The 11972-nt window shown below is 39.9% G+C and overlaps 3 protein-coding genes across 3 annotated transcripts; 2 read left to right on the top strand and 1 right to left on the bottom strand.

The window, feature by feature from the left end:
- The first annotated feature begins 1914 nt into the window (after positions 1-1914).
- On the top strand, positions 1915-2753 carry LOC117735441 (hemoglobin embryonic subunit alpha-like). The gene is made up of 3 exons (XM_034540065.1): positions 1915-2051; positions 2144-2351; positions 2543-2753. The coding sequence occupies exons 1-3, from the start codon at positions 1954-1956 to the stop codon at positions 2669-2671; spliced, it is 435 nt and encodes a 144-aa protein (XP_034395956.1). The 5' UTR covers positions 1915-1953; the 3' UTR covers positions 2672-2753.
- A 2668-nt stretch (positions 2754-5421) lies between these two features.
- Positions 5422-6213, bottom strand: LOC117735509 (hemoglobin subunit beta-2). The gene is made up of 3 exons (XM_034540168.1): positions 6099-6213; positions 5712-5934; positions 5422-5607 (listed from the first exon to the last, which is right to left on the bottom strand). Exons 1-3 carry the CDS (start codon positions 6188-6190, stop codon positions 5479-5481), a joined length of 444 nt encoding a protein of 147 aa, XP_034396059.1. The 5' UTR covers positions 6191-6213; the 3' UTR covers positions 5422-5478.
- Positions 6214-8724: 2511 nt separating this feature from the next.
- On the top strand, positions 8725-9566 carry LOC117735474 (hemoglobin embryonic subunit alpha-like). The gene is made up of 3 exons (XM_034540115.1): positions 8725-8864; positions 8957-9164; positions 9356-9566. Exons 1-3 carry the CDS (start codon positions 8767-8769, stop codon positions 9482-9484), a joined length of 435 nt encoding a protein of 144 aa, XP_034396006.1. The 5' UTR covers positions 8725-8766; the 3' UTR covers positions 9485-9566.
- Positions 9567-11972: the final 2406 nt, after the last annotated feature.

Raw genomic sequence — 11972 nt, 5'->3', positions numbered from 1 at the left:
TCTATATGGTATTTTTTCAATATTAATATTGTGTGCATGTCATTTGCCATCAGTGTTTAGTTTGCACTAGCCAATGTGCTGCATAATAGATAGTTATAATTGTTCTTTTTCTTGCCTATGTATGCTTTATACAATATTGATTTAGTTTATTTTACAGACGTGTAAAGTAAATTGGTCATTAATTAGAAGTGCATGTGATTAAATGTCCACTAGAGGGCGCTCTAACACAGTTGAGTAAGTTCTCCCATCAGTCTACATCGACAGTCAGAGCACCAAGTGCAGGAGACATGAACTGGGCTGCAGCCGGTTCAGGACACATTAGGAAGCAAAGCCTTTGATGGAGATCTCACACAATTTGAGAGACGTGACTTTCAGGCCCGTCTGCTTTAAAGTTTCTTTTTAGTCCTTCAAAAACAATGTTCGGGTCCAGTAGTGTAACAATTCTGTACACTACAGATGTCGCAGCTGTTTTACCAAACGTTTCCCCTTGTCCATCTACTTTGGACGAAGGTCAAGTTGTGCCAGAGATCCTACTCTGCTTCTACAATCCTCACCAGTCGTGATCACAGACGCTAACAAGGCGACCTTGGAACCACTTTGACCTTTTTTCTGGCGGCTCCTGCAAGAAAGTAAGTGTCCTCCTTGGTACACATCAGATGTCCTGCCAGGTTTGAGGCTTGAGCACATGAAGGATAACCTGAATCGAGGCTGTTGGGAGATCAAGAACCAACCTGAAACCATCATATCATTGTTTGTTATGTTGTAGACCAGAGGTTTAACTGCTTCAAATTGCGGAGCACAACTGTGAGTGTTTGTGTTCTATTTGTGCTCGACAGTCATTTTCTTCTCACGTTATTTGTGCAAATTGTCGTTTACATTCCTTTAAAAGACTGAAACAATGTGTTGCATTTTGAAAGGCTTGTTGGAAGGCCTGAGATCTACTCTCACCATCTCAAAGAAGAACACTTGTCATAGCACCAGCTGTTTTCCTCCGACAGCTGCTTGTCTTTGGGAGGCGTCGCTAAGATAACAGAGCGAAATGACGACATGTCGACACCAACACACTGCTGTCATGAACTACATGCTTGAGACAATGGAGGATTTTAGAGGACACCTAACAGCCAATCGGAAATGAGACGGCTATTTTTCATTGTGCCAAAGCAAAGAGGTTGACTTTCAAACAGCGTGTGTGTCCCAATAGTTAAATGAGATCACTTCGCTTGCATTAACTTTATTCTCTGCACAAGATAGCATGTGAACTGACCTGACGGCACTAACTGTGGTCATGACCACGATGAGCATCTTAACAAACTGTATGACGGCTCTGTCTACGTCCAAAAGCATTCAGCCCTAAAACAATTACTCTGCTTATTTGGTCATAATTGACAGCCAATTTCTGGTTATGCAAAGCATTAATGTGTGTGCTTGGATATCAGCTGAACTACAGGCTGGAAATACAGCTTATCTGTTTATTCTATGGACAGGATCCTCCCTGAAGGCTGCAGCACAGTGAAGATAATTAAGCCTTAGAAACACAGAAAAGGACTAGTCATTGTTGAACAAATCTATGAATATTACTTGATTACAGAGCCTGCATTTACAATATGTTAGGTCTATGTATCCTGAAACATTTTAGACAGACACTATGAACCATTCTGGAGTTATCGCTCACATTTAGATAAAGCTGTTTATACAAATAATACATAAATATGCTCTTTCATATTCATTATGTCATTTTTCTATGATCATTATATCAATGATAATTCTTTTTGTTCCAGAACCATAATGGGAAGATTTATTTTAATGTTTTGTGTTTATCGACCCACCACGTGGCCAACCTTACTCAGCACATGTTAGAGGAGGTTCTGGGTGTGTCCATGCTCTGTTTCAAGTATAAAGCCCCTCACGGTTTGAGCTGATAGCGGCAGTCAACAATAGAAAAACGAAGACAAGATGACCAGTCTCACTGCAAAGGACAAGGAGGCAGTCAAAGCCATCTGGGCTATAGTGTCTGGAAAGAAAGATGACATCGGCACCGATGCTGTGGCCAGGTAACTATGACCACAAACTGAGTGATGTAACCTGCTCCATCATTTACTGATTCATTTCTAAACGCATAACTTAGTATTTGTTTGTGACCCAGGATGCTGACGGTGTACCCGCAGACCAAGACCTACTTCTCCCACTGGAAGGACCAGAGCCCCACCTCTCCCGCTGTGAGGAAGCACGGAGTAACTGTGATGGCTGGAGTTGCAGATGCTGTGAGCAAAATCGACGACCTGAAAGGAGGTCTTCTTGCCCTCAGTGAGCTGCATGCCTTCACTCTGCGTGTGGACCCTGCCAACTTCAAGGTGCAGAGCCAAAGTCATTACAAGATATTAGTCTGTGCTATGAAGTGTTCCTCAAACTCGTTGACGGGGGTCCAGACCTCAACAGGTCCATCTGTTGTATTCATGTACATAAAGCTCCCATGTGTGATGGTGTGGGGAGTTAAACAAAACTCCATATATGTAATATCTGTGTGATTGCTTTCTTTCCACAGATTCTGTCTCACTGCATCCTCGTGGTCATGGCCATCATGTTCCCCAAAGAATTCACCCCTGAGATCCACGTGGCCATGGACAAGTTCCTGGCTGCCGTGGCTCTGGCCCTGGCTGAGAAGTACCGATAGACAGCAGGAGATGACGCAGACTGCAGCTTGAGCTTACAGTGCACAATGATCAATAAATGCATTCAAGCCAAAAGCAAAGCAATTGTTGTCTTCTCTATTTTTATTTGTGATGGTATATGTCATGGAGAAGATCAAAAGTCACATCTACATCACAAAGCAGAGTTAAAACATCAAGCAAGTCACATTTTACACTCAGCCAAACATTAGAGCCAAAACAATTAGTTATTCATATCGCATCAATTTAGAGAACATTAAATGGGACATATTTTCATCATCGATCAATATTGTTTAGGAAAATAAACTAAATTAATTGTTTCCGGGTACTGACAAATGCCAGAATTTGTTATCTTTCTCAAATTTATAGGAAAAACGTCTTTTAATCCTGATATTTTAAAGACGAATCGATTAATTTAAAAAGCGATGGGCAGAGTTATCAATGAAAACAATAATTAGTTGCAGCCATATTAATCATATTAAACTCACTATATTTTCATAATTCACAGACTTTAGAAAACGAACGAAAGGAAAGAACTTTAAATAGCTTATATCCTTAAAACAAAAATATTATTTGGGTCAAATCAATGTTTTTCCACAGAATATTAAATTAGATTAACTCTTTATGTGGCGTTGTTCTACAATCCATGTGACAACTGTGAGCCATGACAAAGGAGTTAGTGTTACTATTATTATTAGTACGGTGGTGTAGTGGCTAGCACTGTCGCCTCACAGCAAGAGGGCCGCGGGTTCCATTCCCTGTCGGAGCGGTCCTTCTGTGTGGAGTCTGCATGTTCTCCCCGTGGCAGCGTGGGTTCTCTCCGGGCTCTCCGGCTTCCTCCCACAGTCCAAAGACATGCTGCAGGTTAATTGATCTCTAAATTGCCCATAGGTGTGAATGGTTGTATGTCCCTACATGTGCCCTCGATGGACTGGCGGCCTGTCCAGGGTGTCCCCTGCCTTCACCCTATGTCAGCTGGGATAGGCTCCAGCGCCCCGCGACCCTAATGAGGATAAGTGGTATTGAAAATGGATGGATGGATGAATAATTATTATATATTATATTATTATTGAAATTGCTAGGATTCTTATTATTATTCCGCTTTATATTTTAGAACATTAGGCGCATATTGGGGGTACTTGCAAGACCCCAAAACTCACAAAATTTGGCAAGCTTGTCAGGCTTGGTGAAAATAGACGTATGATAAAGACGTCAAATTAGTGTTCAAAAAAATGAATTGCTCTCTAGCGCGCCCTCAAAGTTGGACCGGCGATGCCTCTCACCCAGAATGTCCAATCGACTTGAAATTTTTCACACAAAAAAGCCTCTCAGACCCCTAAGCTCCGCCTACTTAGATGTTCCGCCATTTTGAATTCTGTGAAAAAAACACATAATAGGCCACTTCTCCTTCACGCTGGGTCCAATTCATACCAAACTCTTTATCGATCATAATTGAAACCAGATGACCTACTATATATCAAAAGTTGTTGATATCTCATTGTGGTAAGGATATATGAACCAATGAACCTCTTAGGGGCGTGTCTTGCTTTTCAATGCTCATAACACTATTGGGACTAATCACTCAAAACTTGCAGTATATGTGCACATTACATCCTGTAACATGCAAAAAAATGTGTGTCCGATTTTAACATTAGGGGGCACTACAATAATTCCAATTTGGACATTTTTTGCATTTTTCGCTTGTTTTTGTCACTTTTCCACGTTATTCATTTAATGTTATCTCCTTAGTCGGTGAAGGCATCAGGTTTTACATCTGATTGGTGGCGCTTGCCCTGTGACCCAGAGACTTGTGTTCACATCCAAGCCAGGGCTAATTTATTGCATCACTTTTTTTTACATTTAAATTTACATATTGTGGTCTAGACTTCACGTAAGAGACACATGACGGGTGTATATGTTCACATTGTCATAGCGCCACCTACTGGCTAAACTGGACTTGCTTGAATCTTCCCCAAACTTGTCATGTTTGATAAAAGTCACGGCCTGAGGATATCAACAAGCTTATTTTCACTTATAGTTGAAGCGCCACCTACTGGCGAAAGAAAATCTGCGTTAAGTGAAAAACGGTAAAACGTCCGACCTGTGGCCCTGCGTTCTCGGCCGAGAAAACTTAAGATTTGATTAATAATCCTATTCATATTACGACATATTTCTATGTTTCCTGAGCATTTAATGGCAACAATATATTCTGTGGAGCTATTCATTTAATTAAACCTTTCAGCTGCATCCTTTCAAAGAGATAATCATCCTGAAGTTTTAGGCGAACCTGAAACTTTTACATTTTTCCTGTGTGCCATCTTCATTTAATCTGTAACATATAGACTGATATTTACACATCTGAACTAAATATCACATGTGTGGCTTTTATTATAACAACATTATTCAAACAGCCCTTTGCAGAGATAAACCATTTTTAGTTTGGGTATGCAATTGTCGAGCGGAGGCCTACAAAATTAGTTGTTTTTTAATGTGAGGCAACCTGCATTTGTTTCCAATAAAATTATAATAACAGCAACAGTGGTACATCAAAATATTGTTTTGTTAAGTTACTGTTTCATTTTCTTATGTTTTTCATCATCTTTCATTCGTCTTTTTTTTTTATACTTCATCCACTAACTACGTTTTATCAGCGCCACTGTTCACCATTCCCCCTGAAGGTCATTTTTTTAATGTCAAATACACTATTATTCATCGTTACATCTATTCGTGATAAAATTATTGAGAAACAACTTGGTGGATTTGCTTATTGTTTTATTTGCTTTTGAGACAAAAGGTATTCTGTTGCAGCTCTCTAATGGTACTGTCTTCCCAGGGAGGACACCACCACGGCCAGGAACTTCTGGAGAGCTGCCTGGACTTCACCAGTGAAGGTTTTCCCCATCTGAGCAGCAACCACGATGGTCAGGCAGTCGGAAATGAGCTGCAACACAACAAGCATGAGACACATCAGCAACATGAAAGGTTGGTCGTCTTTTGATTAATTGTTGAACATGAGTAGTTAGCTTATTAGTTCCACAACTTTACCTTGAAATTGTCGGGGTCGACGTGCAGTTTCTCAGAGTGCAGCACGCTCAGCTCGGCGTAGGTGTCCTTCAAGTTGTCCATGTTCTTCACACCTCGGTCCAGACCGTGCAGGATAATTGTTCCGTGTTTTGCAACTAGTGGATTTCCCATGATTGCAGCGGCGTTGTAGAGGTTTCCAAAGTTACCGAAATACCTCTGAGTCCAGGGGTAGACGACCAGACACCTGCAGGGAAAAAGACATACATGTTACAGGTTAGATGGGGAGGAAATGAACATTTGTGATTATCTGAACACATTGTGCACAATGACAGAACGAAATCCTGAGCCTTATATTCAGTCGAGGATTTCTTCTCAAGTGCACCTTGTTAATGCCGAGTTAAGACTCACCTGGAAAGAGCTGCAGGGCCCACTGTCTCATAGTCCATCTTGGAGAAGATGTCCTGGATGGTGGCGCGCTCGAAGTCTGTCCATTCAACCATTGTGCCGGCTCTAGATTGTCCTGTGCTGCTCAGTAGATCTTGCTCTCTCAGACAACTGAAGCATCTTTTAAAGCCCCCCAGCTCCCCTCCCAAAAGCATGTGATTGGATGGGCTGTGGGCTGGCCAAGTTCTGTGTAATAGAATTGCAACCATGATAAAAGAAGGGCGTTTCTGCTCTGTCTAGATTAGGTATCTCTGAGACACAATAACTAGAAATAGTTTGGCTGCAAAGTATATTTACCCCTCTGAAGCTGCACAGAGATCCATTAACAATAAAAATATGCAACGGGGATCAGACCCACGATGATTCTTATATCTTTTGATCACACGGACGACCTCCTTGGAGGTCTCAGCATCAGCACCTTGGACAGCGATCTTTAAAGTCAACTGCACAATGTTGATCGATCATGTGAATCACTTCCATCAAACATTAGAATATGTTTGTTTTTGTTTATTAATTGGCCTTCAACATCAAGCAGCACATCAAGAGGGATTTCTGCTGTCAAAGGATGTGAAATTGTCTTTATTCATTTGGATTATTAATCTTAAATGATCAAATAAAATACATATTGAATGATGAAGTAAAACTAATCACAAACTGAAGACATTTAAAGTTGAAAACACACACACACTTTCGTTCTCACACACACACACGCACACACACACACACACACACACACACACACACACACACACACACACACACACACACACATAAAAAGAGAGTAATATTAGTATTATGCCCCATATGATTAGCTCCTCTTATATGTTATTACAAACAACAAAATAGAATATATAATTGTCCTATGCTTATGGTTTTTCTGCTTTATATTATATTTTAATTGGTTATCCATCCCACTATAGTTCACTATATTTAAAAAGAAAATCTTTATCAATTACTGTATTTAATCATAGTTTTGAGGTACTACTTCCATTGTACTTTCTACTTATACTAATTACATTTTAAAGGCAAGTATTGTCGGCCTATTTTTACTCCACTACATTAATTTGACAAGCTTAGTTACTCTACAGATGTAGCTTCAATGCAAACACTAAAAAACAGACGTATTAATTATAATAAAATAGATCAAGCTACACAGCATTATAAAGTCTTTAAAATCAGCCCACCTTTATTAATAAAGAACACTTTATCACATCAATGATTATAACACAGTGAAATAATAATCATGAATCTGAAATGGGGCATTTTCCCGTTTTTTTTTTACTTTTGGTACTTTAAGTATATTTCGATGCTACTTATGAACATTTATTTAAATAAAATATCTGAATACTTCTTCCACCACAGTTTCAGAATAACTTTTAATCTTTTGAAAACCATGGTCCCCAATTGGGGGCCGATTTACACATTATAGTTAGACTGTGTATAGCATTACAATAAACATGAGCAAATATATTGATGTTGTACATCAAATTAAACAAGAGAACTTGGGCTACAATAATAAGTAAGCCATTTCCACACAACTCAAACACCAACTGAAAGAATTATTAAAATATCATAATCATCACTTTGCCCACTCAGCACGTTTTCGGAACTAGCAACCCGTAGCTCGGTGATATCAGAAAAAGTCAGCAAAGAGCAAGACGACTTAACACAGATTCTAAACATCTTTAGAAAAGCCTTCTGCACCAAAGCATCACAGAGATATGAATCAAAGAACACAGCAACATGAATCGCTTTAGCTCTTTATAGTCACAAATGTTGCTTATCTTTGGCATTTGTTTTGAAAAAAATAATACTACTAAAATAGTACTTCCATTCTACTTTCTTTTTATTACTCCACTACATTAATTTGACAAGCTTAGTTACCCTACAGATGTAGCTCATTAATGCAAAAAATAAAAACAGTAATTATAATATAATAGGTCAAGCTACACAGCATTATACAGTCTTTAAATCATCCCACCTTTATTAATGATGAACACTTTATCACATCAATGATTATAACACAGTGAAATAATAATCATGAATCTGAAATCTGGCCATTTTTCCTGGTATTTTTACTTTTGAAACTTTAAGTATATTTTGATGCTAATATACTTATGTACTTTAATTTAAGTAAAATATCTTAATACTTCTTCCACCACTGTTTCAGAAGAACTTTTAAACTGAACTTCTAAACCATGATTTGCCAAGATCGTATCAGAGTCAATGAAGCTAATATTTACACTTCTGAACAAAAGCACACATCGGTTGCCTTTATTATAACACCAACATTTTGCAAATAACCTTTGTGGTTGCTGAGATACACATTTTTTAGTTTGGGTATGTTATTTCGAGCAGAAACCTAAAAAATAGGTCGGTTTTCAAAAAGTTAAACTGAACTTCTAAAGCATACACACTTGAATTCTGATGATTTGACAAGATCTTATCAGAGTCAAAGAAGCTGGAGAGCCACAAAGATAGTTGTTGTTTATCACATGGGGGCTGCGGCGTAACGTGGAACGCCTTGCAGCTATCTTAGAGGAGGTTCCGGGTGTGTCCAACTCTGTTACAAGCATAAAAACCCTCTGAGTTTGGGCTCATCACAGCATTCAGCACTCATTCAACCACCAAGATGACCAGTCTCACTGCAAAGGACAAGGAGGCAGTCAAAGCCATCTGGGCTATAGTGTCTGGAAAGAAAGATGACATCGGCACCGATGCTGTGGCCAGGTAACTATGACCACAAACTGAGTGATGCAACCTGCTCCATCATTTACTGATTCATTTCTAAACGCATAACTTTGTATTTGTTTGTGACCCAGGATGCTGACGGTGTACCCGCAGACCAAGACCTACTTCTCCCACTGGAAGGACCAGAGCCCCACCTCTCCCGCTGTGAGGAAGCACGGAGTAACTGTGATGGCTGGAGTTGCAGATGCTGTGAGCAAAATCGACGACCTGAAAGGAGGTCTTCTTGCCCTCAGTGAGCTGCATGCCTTCACTCTGCGTGTGGACCCTGCCAACTTCAAGGTGCAGAGCCAAAGTCATTACAAGATATTAGTCTGTGCTATGAAGTGTTCCTCAAACTCGTTGACGGGGGTCCAGACCTCAACAGGTCCATCTGTTGTTTTCATCTACATAGAGCTTCCATGTGTGATGGTGTGGGGAGTTAAACAAAACTCCATATATGTAACATCTGTGTGATTGCTTTCTTTCCACAGATTCTGTCTCACTGCATCCTCGTGGTCATGGCCATCATGTTCCCCAAAGAATTCACCCCTGAGATCCACGTGGCCATGGACAAGTTCCTGGCTGCCGTGGCTCTGGCCCTGGCTGAGAAGTACCGATAGACAGCAGGAGATGACGCAGACTGCAGCTTGAGCTTACAGTGCACAATGATCAATAAATGCATTCAAGCCAAAAGCAAAGCAATTGTTGTCTTCTCTATTTTTATTTGTGATGGTCTGTGTCATGGAGAAGATCAAAAGTCACATCTAGAGCACAAAGCAGAGTTAAAACATCAAGCAAGTCACATTTTACACTCAGCCAAACATTAGAGCCGAAACAATTAGTTATTCATATCGCATCAATTTAGAGAACATTAAATGGGACATATTTTCATCATCGATCAATATTGTTTAGACACAAACACGATAAAATAATAGTTTCCAGGTTCAAATTTCAAATAACAGAATTTGTGATCTTTCTCAATTGTATATGTGAAATAAATATCTGTCAATGAGATGAAAAACATATTTCAAGACGTCACCTCAGAGCCTTGTAACCCTGACATTTCATAGACGAAGCGATTAATTTATTAATTGATGCAATCGGCAGAGTTATCAATGAAAACAATCTTTAGTTGCAGCCATATTCATGATTGTTGAGGCCCTAACACTTTTCCAATGTAAGTCTTAAAGCCACTAGGGGGAGAACATGTTCCACCACAAACAAATTCACTGTCCAGAGCGCTGTGTCTCTTTCAATCCTTTTAATCCTTGCTCCGTGACACCGTAGCATACAATTAGCAATGTCCTTACCCTTGCAATACACTACATGTAGGTTACAGCACAACACAGGGCCACGTTGACACGACCACGGTCAAAAACTGTTTGCTTCCCATCAACACCAGTTCTCATTAGCAGGCACTTACCTATATGCCTTTCAATGTTATTGTGCCACCCTGTGTTCAAATGTAGGAACTGCATGTCCCAATTCACCCGGTGTTTCTCTCAAAGATACAACACAACTACATTATGACTCCAACACACCGGCCCCTAATTGTTAATGGCGACGAAGACCAACACCGGATTGGAGTATATATCTGGCGGGGTGGGGAAACAGGTGTCTGATATTCTAATTTAGCTATACATGGTGTATGTTAGGCTAACGCTCGCTAGCTATCGTAAATCAATGAGACAATCAGTGTAGTAAACAGACTGGTAGCGAGTTAGTGAGCTGAAGAAGTGTTGACAGTTGTGAGATGTTGTTAATTTGAGTCATCTTAGCTATAATCATTGCAGCACTAGTTGGCTAACGTTAGCTAACTTAACGTTAGCTAGCCACCACACCATAGGATTTACAGGAGCAGCGAGAGCGCAGCATTACAATTTGAACTGCACAGGCTTTGTGCAGGCTGTGCGCACAGCTGTCTGTGAAGCTGAACACACCTCTACCTGCCTCAGCGGCCCGTGAAAGGCTATTTAGCATCGCAGGACGATCTTCAGCACAAAAAGAGCGAGACTGATTTCTCGCAATTTTAAAAAACAACTTATTTTGAAGATGAACAGGACATTTGTCAGTTTCAAGTAATGACTGCGTTGTTACTTTCGGTGCTGCTTTAGTATTGATCATGTTTTGATATTTGAGTCAGTTTGTGGATGATCTGATCGAGTTATGATTGTAGCAGTCGCCCAATTGCAGATTCAGCTTGAGCAAAACCTTTGTCTATTGTGTTCAAATCAGGCCCAGAGGAGTTTACATGGCAGGTGTCCTTTCTCAAAACACTGACCTGATGCATCATGTTGATATTCTTTGCTGAACACAATATTATGCATTTGCCCTCTACATCCTCTAGTCGGAATGAGCATACTTATAAACGCACTGTTACAACTCCTTCATAGTGTCATATTGCTTTTCTGAGAATTATGATAAGTTCATAGTCGATGCAAAAGTATACTTATGTACAATATATTATGTTGAACATTGTTGCTCCTGGATGGATCACAGGCAACCCAATTATTTTCAACACAACTCCTTGTCCTTGGTCATGGTGGCCACAGCACTTAAAAGAATAAACTTCATAATTGTCAAAATTCTGACCCTTTGCTTTTTTATTAACAGCCTTTACTTGTACTTTTACTTTCAATACTTAAGTACATTGAAAGTCTGGAGCCATATGCTGACAGCTACGCACTAGCTCTTTTAGTTGACCTCTTACTTATCCAAAAAATACAAACAATCTCCTCTGTTACTTGCTTTACTCCCCACACAATGTTCAACGTCTCTGATAAATGGTCTGTACTGCAGAGGATCCCCATCAAAAAATCGAATTTCTCTGGTAGTAAATTAGAGTTAGAGTTGTTATTAAATGTTACTTTGCTTATCCAATAACAAGTTGTTGGATGATATACTCTGGCATGTCCACTGAGCGTGGTAGAGAGTTCCTTTAACTTTTCTCCTTTTTCAAAGTATGATTCCATTCCATCTGATTGGGTATTTGACAAAGCTCGGTGACCAGAATCCTTCAATATTGCTAATTTAGCAGCAAAGGCGGCCATTTCCATGTCAACCTCCAGTTTTTCCTTTCTCTTTCTCAGAAACTCAGTTCGGTCCTCC

This window comes from Cyclopterus lumpus, chromosome 8 (assembly GCF_009769545.1).
Source record: "Cyclopterus lumpus isolate fCycLum1 chromosome 8, fCycLum1.pri, whole genome shotgun sequence".
NCBI lineage: Eukaryota > Metazoa > Chordata > Actinopteri > Perciformes > Cyclopteridae > Cyclopterus > Cyclopterus lumpus.
Note: the sequence above shows the minus strand (reverse complement) of the source record. Positions and strands in the feature narration are given on the sequence as shown.